The sequence below is a fragment of the Pelophylax lessonae genome (genome assembly GCF_965119305.1).
Source record: "Pelophylax lessonae genome assembly, chromosome: 11".
NCBI classification, from domain to species: domain Eukaryota; kingdom Metazoa; phylum Chordata; class Amphibia; order Anura; family Ranidae; genus Pelophylax; species Pelophylax lessonae.
The window spans coordinates 91444676-91462172 of NC_138778.1; the positions used below are offsets into that span (position 1 = coordinate 91444676).

The window sequence follows — 17497 nt, forward strand, 5'->3', positions numbered from 1 at the left end:
CTAAGTAAGCAGAGAGAGACAGAAGGACAGAGGGAGCAGAGGGAGACAGAAGGACAGAGTGAGCAGAGGTAGACAGAAGGACTGAGTGAGCAGAGAGAGACAGAAGGACAGAGTGAGCAGAGGTAGACAGAAGGACTGAGTGAGCAGAGAGAGACAGAAGGACTGAGTGAGCAGAGGGAGACAGACGGACAGAGTCAACAGAGAAAGACAGAAGGACAGATTGAGCAGAGAGAGACAGAAGGACAGAGTGAGCAGAGAGAGACAGAAGGACAGAGTGAGCAGGGGAGACAGAAGGACAGAGTCAACAGAGGTAGACAGAAGGACTGACTGAGCAGAGGGAGACAGAAGGACAGAGTGAACAGCGAGAGACAGAAGGACTGAGTGAGCAGAGAGAGACAGAGAGACAGAAGGACAGATTGAGCAGAGAGAGACAGAAGGACAGAGTGAGCAGAGAGAGAGAGAAGGACAGAGTGAGCAGAGAGAGACAGAAGGACGGAGTGAGCAGAGAGAGACAGAAGGACAGACTAAGCAGAGGTAGACAGAAGGACTGACTGAGCAGAGGGAGACAGAAGGACAGAGTGAGCAGGGGAGATTGGAAAGAACTGAAAGCTAGTCAGCATGAGCTCTGGAGCTTCACAAGAAATGCACTCAAACATTTCCCAGACTAGTCCACAAATGGAGAGCAAAGGTAGAAAGAAAATCCAGTTTTCAGTTTCGGTACCGTCTAGCCAAATGGATCCCCGAGCAGTGGAGATGGTGAGTACACAGCATCGAATGCTAATTCCATCAATTTTGTTAAGTACAACATTGTCCTAAAATAATGATCAATGTGTAACTACTTGTTTATATCTCTCTTGTAAGGTGTCATAGAGTCTTCAGTCTGTATGGCATTGTAAACTTTCAAATGTCTTCTTCCGTTCGGTATGGTTCTCTGATCAGGTGCACCTAGCATTCTTAGTATCCTGTTACAGAAGTGAAGCCTCCTCTTCACTTTCTTCCTAAGTATTTTCCCAGCATGTTTATTTAAGTTCATAAAAAACAAACATGAATAGCTTTCTCACCTTGCTTCTAAAGCTGGCCATCTACGCTTAGAATTCTTTTGTTCAGCCTGTGGGCTGAATGAAAGACTTATAACAGATTTCTCAGTCAACTCTAAAGAGTGCAGATGGATTAGTCTTCCCTGTCAGCTATTGTATTCTGACATTTGGCGTCCATGGCTGTCAAAATACCCATGCATTGACTGTTTTCTATTTGGCTCCCTCAGTATTTAAATCAAAGTTTGTCAGGCCAGGTTGTGCAGACAGGGTCACCCGCAAATCAAATTTTAAAGCTGACATACCGGTGCACACGCACTGATGGGCCAGCCAAAATTCACTTAGTGGTTAGCCCAGTTGATTGGAAAACCAGAGGAGTCAAGCAGAAAATTGTGAGCCGACAGCAGTTGCATCTGATTGGATCCAGTTGGCTGAATTCAGCAGATTTGTCTATTCCAGATGTATAGCGTGGATGGAGTCTATTGAAGTTATTAGGGCTGAGCAAAAATAACGATCAGTGTATGTCATGCTTAACCACTTTACCACCGGAGGATTTTGCTGTCTTACGTCCAGGCCACTTTTTGCGATTCCGGGCTGTGCAACTTTAACTGACAATTGCGCGGTCGTGCGACGCCATACCCAAACAAAATTTACGTCCTTTTTTTCCCACAAACAGAGCTTTCTTTTGGTGGTATTTGATCACCTGTGAGATTTTTACTTTTTGCGCTATAAACAAAAAAGTTCGTTTATTTTGAAAAAATAACAATATTTTTAACATCTTTTTATATGAAATTCCCCCCAAAAAATGTAAAAATCAAAATTTTTAAAAAATTTTGGCCAATTTGTTTTCTGCTACCTATGTTTGGTAAAAAAAAATCACAATAAGTGTATTTTGATTGGTTTGCGCAAAAGTTATCGCGTTTACTAACTAAGGGAAAGATTTCTGTCATTTTTGGTGTTTTTTTTTTAACTAGTAATGGCGGCGATCTGCGATTTTTTTTGCGGGACTGCGACATTGCGGCAGACAGAGCAGACCCTTGACATTTATGACACTTTTGGGGGTACCAGTGACATTTCTACAGTAATCAGTGCTATAAATATGCACTGTTACTGTAAAAAGGACACTGGCAGGGAAGGGGTTAATTTTATTGGAGAGGGAGGGGTTAATGTATGCCTGGTGCTTACTAACGTGTGTGGGGGGAGGTGACTGAGTGACACAGGGACAGATCGCATGTTCAGCTATGCTGAACCCTGCAATCTGTCACTCTTTGTCACTTAGGAGATCCGCCCGCTCTATTTACACAAGCGGGCGGATCTCCAAACTCGATTCCCTGACGTTCGGGGAAGAGCGGCGGCGATCGCCGCCGCTCCTCCCCTGGCCCGACTCCCGCTGTGACTGAATACTGCAGGATCGCGCCTCTGGCGGCGCGCGAGCGCCGCCTACAGGGGGAGGAGTCCAGCGACGTAGGTCTACATCGCTGGACGGAATCGAGCTACTTTGCCACAGTACAGTCCCAGTGACTGGTCGGCAAGTGGTTAAAGTGAGCCTTCACTTAAAAGTTAAAGTACTGCTAATGTGCCTCTCCTCCCCCTCCTTTTACATTTTTTTCTGTTTTGGGAGGGGGAAGGTATTTTCTAACAGGTACACTCTCCCACTTCTGCAATTCCTGCCTAGATAATAATTGTGTAAGTTGAACACCCCTTTTTAACCACCACCCCCCCCCCCCTCAGACTTTAACCTCTTGGGACCTGTCATATGTCCCAGGTGGCTGCGGGACCGATCTGTCAGCGCACTGTGATCTTGCACATGCGCAGTGGGGAGCCGGTTGTGAAACAGCAGGAAGTCACACCTGGCTTCCCACAGGTGAAGTACCAGCCTGGGTGAGTACATCACTGAATTCCTTGGCTGGTGTGTGTCTGTTTATTAAAAGTCAGCAGTTATAGTATTTGTAGCTGCTGAATTAAATTTTTTTTTTTTTTTTGAAAGACTGTAGTTCCTCTTAAAGTATAGCCTGTTACACTTAGTGTGTTTTACTGTATTTTTGTGTACTTATAAAGTGCAAATTCCAGAGAACTGTTCTAATCGCCACCACATTGATTGAAATTATACTGATAATGCAGCTTGCAAATGTATGTATTGGCCCCTTTACAGCCTACATCCTATATGGCATGGCAAGCAAACGATTAAAACAAGCTAGCCATGAGTTTACCTAATTTGTAATCAGCTAGTTTATTATGGCAGAAGGCTGTGGCTGTGGAGTATCCAAGACTAGTCTTGTAACAGCCAGCATCCCCAACTGCTGTGGATCTAAAAGTCCAAGCATGCCCTGTAAATCCTCTAGCTGACTTGAGAAACACTTTAGCTGGCTTAGGAATGCTTGAACTTGATGTTTCACTGTAGCTGGACTTAACACATCACTGCTGGTGGATTACTGGTTAAAACCAATTCAAGCAGTGGTTAATGATTCATACTCTGAATGGTCTAAGGTTATCAGTGGTGTACCCCAAGGTTCAGTGTTGGGACCATTACTTTTTAATGTATTTATAAATGATATAGGGTCTGGGATTAAAATTACCATTTCAGTGTTTGCTGATGACACCAAGCTATGCAGTGATGTCTCCAACGTACCAGCCAATCTCAATGCACTGTTTCATTGGGCAACTGTGTGGCAAATGAGGTTTAATGTTGAGAAATGTAAAATTTTGCATTTGGGGGCTAGAAACATGCATGCATCATACATACTAGGAGGAGAACAGGTGGGAGAGTCAATGATGGAGAAGGATTTGCCTGTTGTGGTAGCTCATCTATAATAATAATATGCAAGTGTCTCTGCGTCCGTCCCTGTGTCCGTGGAATTGCGCTACTGTGCATGTGGCGCACGGACAGCCGTTGGGACGCAGAACCGGAGCTGGGTGGGCGTGTATATGAGCGGATCCCCGCCCACCTTTCAACATCCGCCTCAGGGTCAGGGGTCGGCAAGGTGTCCGCGAGCGGTCCTTGCAGTGTCCGCCGCAAGTCTCACTCTGCGGCCATCTCCCGATAAGAATCTCAGATCAATCCCCGATGCAATGCGATCACTCAGGGGCAGAGCCTCAGGCCTCCCTCGGATTGGCTGCACCCGCCTCCCGCTCGGCTTTAGCTCTTGGCACGGCCCCGCAAAGTGGAGTGATGGTGGAGACTGGAGAGAGACCTGCTTGCCCGGCTGTGCAGTGATCTCTCTCTCTGTGACTGACTCTGCTCTGACCCTATTATTATTATCACATATTCAGTGTCAGTGTAAGCTCTCCATGGCACCAACCAACAGTTACAAGGCACAGAGGAGAGGCGGAACCCGGAAATTCCGTACTCTGTTTCTAGGGGGAAGGGTTATGCGGGACACAGGAAGTGGTTCTGCAGCTGCAGGTAAGTGCTGTGTATACAGTATTAGCTCCATGTGTTTTGAGAATGATTCTGCACCCAGGTATAGGGCAGAGTTCAGGCAGCAGATTATCCTCTGTGTGTTCTGTATTTGTTATAGAGGGAGAGGAGAGTCCTCTACAGATGGAGCACCTCCTCAATGTCTTCTCTGCACTGCTGTGGGGTCATGTGTATGATGTGTTCTCTGCCATCCAATAGGCTCTATTCACAAACATTTATCACCACTCTAATGCTCCATGTACACAGGACGTTGTAAATGGCCGTTTAGGAGCAGTTGGGCATTTTTTTCAGAAGCCCCTGAAACCATCTACATTTTATCTTATCTGTCCATGTACACAGGGTCGTTTACAGTCATTTGCAGGCAGTTGAGTTCAGGGATGTTTTTTGGAATGCAATTATTTGCGTTCGAACGTGTGTTTCCCGGTGTTTCAAGCGCAGAAACGCGGCCGAACGTGCCCAAACGTGACCAAACGTGATGAACCTACGTTCAGCCACGTTATACGTTTTTTTTCTTCCATTCAAAATCAGTGGTTCCCTATGGGAGCCTATTGATTTGAATGGAAGTCGCACTGCAAGCCGGATCAGGATGATCTGACTTGCGGCGCGACTTGCGCTGTGAGAATCTTGAGGGGGAACTCCATGCCAAAAATGGGACAAAAACTGCGTGGGGGTCCCCCCCCCCCAGGTACCAAACCAGGCCCTTCGGGTCTGGTATGGAATTTGAGGGTAGCCCCATGCCGAAAATACGGCGTGGGGTCCCCCCCAAAATCCATACCAGACCCTTGTCCGAGCATGCAGCCTGGTAGGGCAGGAAGGGGAGGGGACGAGCGAGCGGCCCCACCCCCCCTGGACCATACCAGGCCACATGCCCTCAACATGGGGGGGGTGTTGGTGCTTTGGGGCAGGGGGAGCTCTGCACCCCCCCCCAAATCTTTCTATTAAAAATCTTCATCTGTTCTTTGCGGACAGCAAAGGACCAGAAGACCAGGAGAGGGAGAAGACCAGAGCAGAGAAGAACAGATGAAGATTTTTAATAAACTTTCCAAAACGTCTCCTGTCGTTATTTACATACACTGCCTTTTATGGGCTGAATGGGTAGGGGTACAGTGTACCCCATACCCATTCACATAGGGAGGGGGTCCGGGATCTGGGGGGCCCCCTTGTTAAAGGGGGCTTCCAGATTCCGATGAGCCCCCTGCCCGCAGACCCCCACAACCACCGGCCAGGGTTGTGGGGATGAGGCCCTTGTCCTCATCAACATGGGGGCAAGGTGCTTTGGGGTGGGGGGTGCAGAGCCCCCCCTGCCCCAAAGCACCAACAACCCCCCATGTTGAGGGCATGTGGCCTGGTATGGTCCGGGGGGGTGGAGCCGCTCGCTCGTCCCCTCCCCCTTCCTGCCCTACCGGGCTGCATGCTCGGATAAGGGTCTGGTATGGATTTTGGGGGGGGACCCCACGCCATTTTTTCGGCATGGAGCTGCCCTCAAATTCCATACCAGACCCGAAGGGCCTGGTTTGGAACCTGGGGGGGACCCCCACGCAGTTTTTTTCCCATTTTTGGCGTAGAGTTCCCCCTCAAGATTCTCTCAGCGCAAGTCGCGCCGCAAGTCGGATCCTGATTTTTCTAACGTCCCGTGTACATGGAGCCCTAAGCTGGCCATAGGTGAGTTAGTTGTTTTATTGTTCTACCGGTGCATTGAATAAAAAAACTGACCTGATTTCCCCATGCACACATTTAGCCCTGGTTCACACTGGTGCAGTGCTGGAAACCCTGCGATTCAGTGCCAGTTTCTGAATCGCACGCTGGTTCACACTGAGATCTGCAAACCGCTGGGGGTGTCAAGCCCTGGGCTGGCTTATATATTTATATATATATATATATATATATATATATATATATATATATACACACACACATATATATATATATATATAGTATATATGTACATAGTGGTGGGATTAAAACATTTTAGTAACCAGTTCCGACTTTCCCAGCAGAATGACCAGCGTGCCCCCTTTCAATGTACAGTGACCAGCGTGCCCCCTTTCAATGCACAGTGACCAGCGTGCCCCCTTTCAATGCAGAATGACCAATGTGCCCCCTTTCAATGCACAGTGACCAGCGTGCCCCCTTTCAATGCACAGTGACCAGCGCTGCGTGCCCCCCTTTCAATGCAGAGAGACCAGCGTGCCCCCTTTCAATGCACAGTGACCAGCATGCCCCCCTTTCATTGCACAGTGACCAGCGCTGTGTGCCCCCTTTCAATGCACAGTGACCAGCGTGCCCCCCCTTTCAATGCACAGTGACCAGCGTATCCCCCTTTCAATGCACAGTGACCAGGGTGCCCCCTTTCAATGCACAGTGACCAGCGTGCCATCCTTTCTATGCACAGTGACCAGCGCTGCGTGCCCCCCTTTCAATGCACAGTGACCAGGGTGCCCCCTTTCAATGCACAGTGACCAACGTGCCCCCCTTTCAATGCACAGTGAGCAGCGTGCCCCCTTTCAATGCACAGTGACTAGCGTGCCCCCCTTTCAATGCACAGTGACCAGCATGCCCCCCTTTCAATGCACAGTGACCAGCATGCCCCCCTTTCAATGCACAGTGACCAGCGCTGCGTGCCCCCCTTTCAATGCACAGTGACCAGCGTGCCCCCTTTCAATGCCGAGAGACCAGCGTGCCCCCTTTCAATGCACAGTGACCACAGCATTGCCCCCAATCATTGCAGAGTGCCACAGCATTGCCCCCAATCATTGCAGAGTGCCACAGCATTGCCCCCAATCATTGCAGCGTGCCACAGCATTGCCCAGCGCTGCGTGCCCCCCTTTCAATGCACAGTAACCAGCGTGCCCCCCTTTCAATGCACAGTGACCAACGTGCCCCCCTTTCAATGCACAGTGAGCAGCGTGCCCCCTTTCAATGCACAGTGACCAGCGTGCCCCCCTTTCAATGCACAGTGACCAGCATGCCCCCCTTTCAATGCACAGTGACCAGCATGCCCCCCTTTCAATGCACAGTGACCAGCATGCCCCCCTTTCAATGCACAGTGACCAGCGCTGCGTGCCCCCCTTTCAATGCACAGTGACCAGCGTGCCCCCCTTTCAATGCCGAGAGACCAGCGTGCCCCCTTTCAATGCACAGTGACCACAGCATTGCCCCCAATCATTGCAGAGTGCCACAGCATTGCCCCCAATCATTGCAGAGTGCCACAGCATTGCCCCCAATCATTGCAGCGTGCCACAGCATTGCCAAGTGCTGCGTGCCCCCCTTTCAATGCACAGTGAACATAACCCCCCACCAACCCCACCCCCCCAAAAAAAAAACAAGAACAAATGTAAATATACAAAATCAGTAGAGTTTTTTTTTTTATTATAATTGTTTGAAAAGGTTTGCACTTAAGCAACATTTACCTACCTTAATTGTTTTTGTTTACTACATAAAAAAAAAAAATTAGAAATGTGACATTTTTCACATTATTCTTCTGTAACATTTCTAAAGAATAAATACGATAAGATAGAAATCAACTGCATGGTTGTCCACTCTTTTTTGTACTGGAACAAGTCTGTTTTTACAAATGTTTGCTCACATATGTTCTAGCGCCCGTTAATTTAACGGGCTTAATGTCTAGTAAACTTAATATTTGACATGTATATAAAAAGTTAAAACAGTGCTAGCAACAAAACACAAATGAATTAAATATATATATTCCAGAGTGCAAAGTGGTCTGTGCAAAATAGCTGTTCACAATATATCTATACAATAAATTAACCAGCATAAATATTGATGTAAAATTAATTCTTATGAAAAAGTCCTTATTCCTTGGTGCAAATATAAATATAAAGTGCTCAGGTGCAAAAAATTGATCCAATCAATTGGTGCTCCAGTGAGTGACCCGACCCTCCAGGTCCCCTACTCACCACAAATATGGTCGTTCAGCACATGAAGGAATCAGTTATGGCAACCGAGCTCCAGTATAAGGTATCAGGAATAGGAAAGCCTTGATGGGATCGCTCCAAGCAAGTGACCGTAGTATCCAAATGTATAAAAGAAAAAGAATGGGGCCAATAGTGTGATATGTTTTTGATATTTTTATTCCCCCAAACGATTCAGTTATACTTACAAGAACGAAGCAAAAAAAACGCATATGAATTGACAATCAGGAACGCCGCATTGGCGTGCGTTCCACCGACTCCAGGAAGTAAACCGGATGTGACGATGCGTGGTTGTACGCCGGAAATTACGTCAACGCGTTTCACCCGACACGTGGGCGTTTTCAAAGACATAATTTCCGGGCACGATCGACTTATTTATATCCCGCTCGGATCTTAATAGTATCCGGGGTAATTGCTGTATCCGGTTTAATAATTCTTTTATCTAGTCACATATCAATGTGAAAGCTGCCTAACTGAGCAACTTTGGAGTATAAATTAATTATTGATGGTGACATCTCAAAAATTATTCAATAGGAATGTTAAAATTTGCATGGTACTACGGTATTACTTCCTGTTTACATTAGTGGTCCTCTCATGAACAATGAATAAAATATAGTTTAATCATAAAAATCTTGTAAATGATCAAATAATTAAATATGCAAAAAAAATGTGATGAAGTTAAGTATATACGTGTGTGAATGTGATAAACTAACTTTTTAAATATTATGGTGCAATTTAGCTTATTTTATATATACAAGGTGGGCAGAAGAAAAAATAGTGATGTGATCACATGTTTTGATAAATAACTAAAAAATGTGATGGTGAGTTCTATATATAGAATTACTATGTTAATAAATCAATAAATTAATAAATTATCTAAATAAATTATGTGCATTATTTATTTTATCTTTAAGAGAGCCAGAACTATAAAATAGGGGGATAATAATGGTTTCAAAGTATTTAAAATGTTTATTAAATTATTATTAAATTTATTTGTTAAAATAGTTTATTAATTGTTTGTAAAATAAAAACCTGTAAACAACAATGATAATAGATTAAAATAAGGGAGGGCATGTATATAAATGTTAAAGAGGAAGGGGTATTTTACCAATTAGATAAAAAACAATTCACATCTAAGTCAACATTTAACCCTTTAGGCTTTAAGGTATCCATCAGGTGGATCCATTGGGTCTCATTCTGGGATATAGCCTTCTTTAGATTGCCCCCTCTCCAATGGGGCTCAACTCGATCTATAGCGCAAAAAGTGAGGAGGCTTGGATCTTTGTTATGTGCGATTTTAAAATGGTGGGAAAGGCTATGGTTCTTAAAACCCTTTTTTATGTTCAAAACATGTTCCCTTAATCTCACCCTCAATTCCCTGGTGGTCCTTCCAATGTATTGGAGGCCACAAGGGCATGAGAGGAGATAGGTTACATGTGTGGATGCACATGTGATGAATTTCTGAATCTGGTAAATTTTCCCATTAGCGTGGGATTTAAATTCAATAGTTTTCCTTCTTCTGTGTTTTGATGTCCTGCATATCATGCATCTCCCACAACTGAAAAAACCCACTTGGTCTAGGAATGTGCAGGTTTTTTTAGGTGGATTCACCACATTATGGGCCAATTGTAACCTTAAAGTTTTGGGTTTGGTGTAGATAAATTTTGGTTTAGGGGGTAAAAAAGTTTTTAAAATATCATCTTTCATCAGTAGAGGCCAATGTTTTTTAAAACATTTTTCCGATTCCGAATGTTGCCTAGAAAAACTGGTAAAAAAGCTATGCTAAAATCATCTTTATTTTTAGTTTTCTTAGTAAAAAGATCTTTCCTTTCCATATTTTTCACTTCATTTTTTATTTTAATCAGGTCTTTGTTCTTATAACCTTTTTCTTTGAATTTGTCTATCAATAAGTCCGCTTGATTTTCATAATCCTGCTTTCTATTGCAGTTTCTTCTGACTCTCATCATTTGTCCTTTCGGAATGGCATTGAGCCATTTTGGATGGTGGCAACTTCCTAAGGGTATATAGCCATTGGCGTCTACCTCTTTAAAATATGTTTTAGTGTAAAGTCTGTTTTCATTTTTGAAAATAAATAAATCTAAAAAGTTTAAACCCTCCAAATCTTTTTTTTTCGTACCTCTCCATATTATAAAAACATCGTCGATGTATCTTTTGTATGTGATTAGTTCGGGGGGTGTATTATTGAAAATCGCTTCATGTTCCCACTTTTGCATGAAAATGTTAGCTATAGAGGGGGCATATTTTGCCCCCATAGCTACTCCTTTCTTTTGGCGGTAAAATCTTTTCTCATGCCAGAAATAGTTATGGCTCATGGCCAGATCTAATCCTTGTAGTAAAAACTCTTTCTGTTTGGTTTTTATTTCAGTTTTGTCCAATGCCCATTTTGCTGCCTCTAGGGCATGTTTTTGTTTGATGTTAGTGTAGAGGGAGTTGACATCTACACTAACTAGGATATCGCTCTCCTCTACCTCTAAATTCATAAGGATTTCCATCAGATGTTTGCTATCTTTCAAATAAGCCTCCCCCTCTTGTGCTAGGGGTTGAAAAAAGCAATCTAGGTATTCTCCCTACCTGGATAGGAGGGAGTCTACTCCACTTATGATTGGCCTTCCAGGTGGATGTTCCCTATTTTTATGGATTTTGGGCAATTGATATATGACTGGTAGTCTTGGCGCATCTGGGATTAGATATCTGCTTTATTTTTTGTTTAGGATGCCCTCTTTACTCGCCCATTTGATTAGTTTGGTCAACTTTGCTTTGTATTTGTTTGTGGGATTGCCTTTTAATTCCTCATAAGTTTCAGCGTCATTTACCAGTCTATTTAGTTCTTTTAAATAGTCTTCCTTATTAAGGATTAATAATCCCCCCCTCTTTGTCCGCTGATCTAATCACAATGTTATTTCTTTTTTCCAATGACTGTAAACCTTTTTCAACATCTTTTTTTTTTCCTTGACCTTTTAATTTTCATACTTTCTAAATTGTTTTCCACCATGGTTTTAAAAACATCTAAAAATTAACTATTTTTCACTTTAGGGTTAAAAACAGACTTGTTTCGCAATTGTGTATATGTAAAATCTCCAGTTGGTAAATTATTGGTTGATGGCCTCCCTGCATAAAATTTCTTGACATTGAGTTTCCTAATAAATTTTTGTAAATCAATGTAAGTGTCGAATTTGTTGATATTCTTATCTGGTGCAAACTTTAATCCCAAACTTAAAACTTTTAATTAATAAAATACCCTCCATTAGTTTGGTCTTTTTCTTTTTCTGTCCTCCTCTACATCCTCTGGTTCCTCTTCTCTTGGTGCTCTGTATTCTTGTGGGGGTCCCATGGGAGGCCATGGTCTCCATTCCTCTCTCCTGTCCAATTGGTATTGGTTGCCCCCTCTTCCCCTGTAGTTGGGTGCTCCCCTCCCTCTCCATGGGGGCCTGCCAGATCCTCTCCTTTGAAAATCCCCTCTGTAGTTGTTGTAATTATTGTAACCTGAGTTGTTGCCTCTCCCACCCCGGAAACCTCCATTGTGATAGGGTGGTCGGTGTCCTTGATTTCCCCTGTAAAAATTGGAATTATTATAGTAGCCATTTTGCTGAGGATATTGTTCTTGGGGTGGGTCATCTCTCAAGGTTGCAAATCTATTATTGGTAGGGATATTGTATATGGGTGTGCTCAATTCTGATCTAGCATATGGGGTATCATTAATAATTGACATGCGATGCCAAGCTGCAGTTTACAAAATGAGCAAAATCCTGTCTTGTGTTAAGAGAGGCTTGGACTGAAGAGAGAGAAATATAATTATTCCCCTGTACAAATTATTAGTAAGACCTCATCTGGAATATGCAGTTCAGTTTTGTGCGCCAGTTCTCAAAAAGGATATTGGGAAATTGGAGAAAGTGCAAAGAAGAGCAACCAAACTGATAAGAGGCATGAAGGAGCTCAGCTATGAGGAAGGATTAGCTGGACTGAATTTATTCTCTCTTGGGTAAGAGGAGATATAGGAAAATGGTGTTGAGATATTCACTTTAAGGTCATCACAGAGGACAAGGGGACACTCTTCATGTCTGGAGGAAAAGAGATTTCATTTCCAAATATGGAAAGGCATCTTCACAGTAAGAGCTGTGAAAATGTGGAATAGACTCCCTCAAAAGCTGGTTCTGGCCAGGTCAGTAGATTGTTGTAAGAAAGGCCTGGATTTGTTCCTAGATACACATAATATAACTGAATACTCATATTTTAAGGTAAAGTTGATCCAGGGAATATCCGATTGCCTCTTGGGGATAAGGAAGGAATTTTTTCCCCTGCTGGAGTAAATTCGATCATGCTTTATTGGTTTTTTGTTTGGCTTCCTCTGAATCAACTGTGGGTATAGGATTGTATATATAGGATTCTATATATACAGTGGGTAAAATATTTATTTTATCCCCTGCAGATTTTGTAAGTTTGCCCACTTACAAAGAAATTAAGGGTCTATTATTTTTATCATAAGTGTATTTTAAATGATAGGGATAGAATATCAACCAAAAAGGCAGAAAAAAACCACATAAAACAAATGCTATAATGTTACATAGTTACATAGTTACATAGTAGGTGAGGTTGAATAAAGACAATAGTCCATCCAGTTCAACCTGTGTAGGTGTGTGTGGCTGTAATCATCTCACATAGCCCTTAATGTCCTTATCCTTGAGATGTAAGTCTAAGAGTCTTTTGAAAGCCACCATACTTCCCGTAGAAACCACCTCTTGTGGTAGAGAATTCCACAATCTTGTAGCCCTAACAGTAAAGAACCCCCCTCGTTGCCTGAGGTTAAAACGCTTCTCCTATAATCGCATTGTATGTCCTCGAGTCCTCATGCAATCCCTTCGAATGAACAGCTTTTTTCTAAGCTGAGATCCCCATTAAGATATTTATAATTTGCTATCATATCCCCCCTCAGACGTCTCTTCTCCAGGGAGAATAAATCGAGTGATTGCAGACGCTCTTTATAGTTAACGTCCTCCAATCCCCTTATCAGTTTAGTTGCCCTTCTCTGGACTCTCTCCAGCTCCAACACATCCCTTCTGAGGACTGGCCACCAGAACTGGACATAATACTCCAGATGCGTTCGGACCAGAGTTTTATAAAGTGGAAGGATTATAGTCTTATCTCTGGAATACATCCCTTTTTTTATGCATGCTAATAATCTGCTGGCTTTGGCAGCTGCCGCTTGACATTGCAGTTCAGTGAGTAAAGTAAGTATTTAATCCCCAGGTAAAACATGACTTAGCTCTTGGTGGGGAAACCATTGTTAGCAAGCACAGAGGTAAGATGTTTCTTGTAGTTGGTGACCAGGTTTGCACACATCTCAGGGGGGACTTTGGTCCACTCCTCTTTACAGATCTAATCTAAATCCTTAAAGGGGAACTCCACTTTCGTGGGGGAAAAAAAAGCAAATAAGAAAAAAAAATTATATAGCGTATACAATTGCGACACAAATCATATTGTAATTAAATCTAATTAAAAATGACCTTTTCTTTTGAATCTGCAGCCGCTGTAGTTTTCTGAAAATGCAATGCAATATGGCTGCCTGCAGCTGTTCTGTACAGAAAATGTGTACTGACAACACCCCAGGAACATAATTTCTTGCTTGTGTGATTGGCTCACCAATTTTCCCAGAAGTCTGGCTAAGATACAAGTCAGATTTTTGGCATCCTCTGCAACAAAAATGTCATTTTTGATGAGATACTCTGAATATAAAAACATCTAAAGGGATGCAGGCCGTGCAGATTTCCTCATTAGTACTCTGCAGCTGCCATAGCTGATAGATCAGTGATGGAGAACCTATGACACACGTGCCACAGCTGGCACCCAGAGCCCTCTCTGTGGGAACGCGAGCAGTCTGGTGATCGCAGGTAGAGGGAGATCCGTGGAGAGTCCAGGTTTGTGGCAGCGGGGGTGCGGCAGGACGAGGTGTGGGAACATATCTGCACAAGGCAAGTGAGTGGGCGGCCCTGCAGCCTCCAAGAGGTAGGTGAAGAGATAGGCCTGAGAGCCAGGGAGGGAGAAAAGAGCTTCAATACCTCCATGACCCCCGAAGAGGGAGCAGCGGACACAGCATCCCCAGTGCTCTCCAGAGCCTGAATTCCTCAAACCTCCTCTTTGATAAAACACCAACAGTGAGGCCAGGAGAACAGGCTGATTGGGGGCCTGGAATATGAGGACGGGCAGGAGGCGTAGGCTACAAGGGAGCCGCTAGAAGGAACAGAGCAGAGAGAACACGGAGACTGGCATGGAAGGTACTGGACATGATCATACACAGACCTACCTACAGACAGAGACTGGGGTGGGGGGGCTGAGCAGCTACTGCAGATAGGGACAGAGCTAAGGGTCGCTCTCTCTCTCTCATCTCCCTCCTCCCTCCTCACTCTCCTCTCTCTCTCAGCCCCTCCTGTATCTCTCAGACCCTCCGGTATCTTTCAGCCCCCCCATCTCTCTCAGCCGCCCATCTCTCTCACCCCCTTTTCTCTCTTTCAACCCCCCATCTCTCAGTCCCCTTCTCTCTCAGTCCCCATCCTTCTTACATGCCTCTCTCTCTGTTCCCCCCTCTCTCACCCCCCCTCTCTCTCTCTCTCTCTCTCTTAGTCCCTCCTCTCTCTCCTACACCCCTCTCTCTCAGTCCTTCCTCTTTGACCCCCCTCTCTCAACCCCTGAGCAGTCTGAGCAGTGCTGGGTGTCACTGCTGCCCCTGGAGGATGGGGATTACTGGGGGCTCAGAGCGAAGTGCACAGGTGAGAGAGGAGCGGGCGCTGCACCTGCCGGGAAGGTGAGGGCTCCTAGAGGGGCCATTACTGTACAAGCCTTCGCCTCCCGGGGATCAGACATATGGTGGGTTGAGCAGAGAGCTGTCCTCCCCCCTCCTCTAGATGCAGTCACATTACCTCTGACACACTGCTCTTGCACTTGTTGCAGTTTGAGCACTCAGGCTCAAAAAGGTTTGCTGTCCCTGTGATAGATAATTATGAAACCACTCCCATTTTACCCACTCAGCATAGAGGCACAGAGGAACAAACAGGGATTTCTTCAGAATAACAAAAGGTGTGAATCTGCAACAAAGTTTGTTACAATCCATGTAATGTAAATAGATCACCCAGATGGGGAATGATTTTTTTCTCAACAAAAGTGGAGTTATGCTTTAAGGTTTCTTGGCTGTCTCCTGGCAATTTTAAGTTTTAGCTCCCTCCATAAATTTTCCATAGGATTAAGATCTGGAGATTGACCAGGTCACTTCCTGACCTTATTGTGCTTGATCTTGAGCCACTCCTTTGTTGCCTTTGAGATATGTTTTGGGTCATTGTCATGCTGGACTCATTAACGACCCATCTTTAGTGTTCTGGCCCCTCAATGCGACAAAGTTGGCCTGTACCTTTAGCAGAGAAACAGCCCCAAAGCCACATGTTTCCACCTCTGTGCTAGACTGTAGGGATGGTGTTCTTAGGGTCATAGTCAGCTTTTTCTTTCCTCCAAACACGGCGAGTCAAATGAATCCCAAAGAGCTCAATTTTGGTCTCATCTGACCACAGCACTTTCTTCCAGTTCTTCTCTCATTTACAGTGCTTTGCGAAAGTATTCGGCCCCCTTGAAATGTGCGACCTTTTGCCACATTACAGGCTTCAAACATAAAGATATAAAACTGTAATTTTTTGTGAAGAATCAACAAGTGGGACACAATCTTGAAGTGGAACGAAATTTATTGGATATTTCAAACTTTTTTAACAAATAAAAAACTGAAAAATTGGGCGTGCAAAATTATTCAGCCCCCTTAAGTTAATACTTTGTAGCGCCACCTTTTGCTGCGATAACAGCTGTAAGTCTCTTGGGGTATGTCTCTATCAGTTTTGCACATCGAGAGACTGAAATTTTTGCCCATCCCTCCTTGCAAAACAGCTCGAGCTCAGTGAGGTTGGATGGAGAGCATTTGTGAACAGCAGTTTTCAGTTCTTTCCACAGATTCTCGATTGGATTCAGGTCTGGACTTTGACTTGGCTATTCTAACACCTGGATATGTTTATTTGTGAACCATTCCATTGTAGATTTTGCTTTATGTTTTGGATCATTGTCTTGTTGGAACACAAATCTCCGTCCTAGTCTCAGGTCTTTTGCAGACTCCATCAGGTTTTCTTCCAGAATGGTCCTGTATTTGGCTCCATCCATCTTCCCATCAATTTTAACCATCTTCCCTGTCCCTGCTAAAGAAAAGCTGGCCCAAACCATGATGCTGCCACCACCATGTTTGACAGTGGGGATGGTGTGTTCAGGGTGATGAGCTGTGTTGCTTTTACGCCAAACATAACGTTTTGCATTGTTGCCAAAAAGTTTGATTTTGGTTTCATCTGTCCAGAGCACCTTCTTCCACATGTTTGGTGTGTCTCCCAGGTGGCTTGTGGCAAACTTTAAACGACACTTTTTATGGATATCTTTAAGAAATGGCTTTCTTTTTGCCACACTTCCATAAAGGCCAGATTTGTGCAGTATATGACTGATTGTTGTCCTATGGGCAGAGTCTCCCACCTCAGCTGTAGATCTCTGTAGTTCATCCAGAGTGATCATGGGCCTCTTGGCTGCATCTCTGATCAGTCTTCTCCTTGTATGAGCTGAAAGTTTAGAGGGAGGGCCAGGTCTTCGTAGATTTGCAGTGGTCTAATACTCCTTCCATTTCAATATTATCGCTTGCACAGTGCTCCTTGGGATGTTTAAAGCTTGGGAAATCTTTTTGTATCCAAATCCAGCTTTAAACTTCTCCACAGCAGTATCTTGGACCTGCCTGGTGTGTTCCTTGTTCTTCATGATGCTCTCTGGGCTTTAAACGGACCTCTGAGACTATCACAGTGCAGGTGCATTTATACGGAGACTTGATTACACACAGGTGGATTCTATTTATCATCATTAGTCATTTAGGTCAACATTGGATCATTCAGAGATCCTCACTGAATTTCTGGAGAGAGTTTGCTGCACTGAAAGTAAAGGGGCTGAATAATTTTGCACGCCCAATTTTTCAGTTTTTTATTTGATAACAAAGTTTGAAATATCCAATAAATTTCGTTCCACTTCATGATTGTGTC

At 44.2% G+C, this 17497-nt stretch overlaps 1 protein-coding gene across 1 annotated transcript in view; it reads left to right on the forward strand.

Annotated features, from left to right (window-relative positions):
- The first annotated feature begins 513 nt into the window (after nt 1–513).
- PPP1R1B (protein phosphatase 1 regulatory inhibitor subunit 1B) overlaps nt 514–17497 on the forward strand; it is a 350422-nt gene continuing 333438 nt past the window's right edge. Inside the window, exon 1 of the mRNA XM_082272381.1 lies at nt 514–756. Coding sequence (XP_082128507.1) covers nt 619–756 — 138 coding nt within the window. The 5' untranslated portion in view covers nt 514–618. The remainder of the gene's footprint in view (nt 757–17497) is intronic.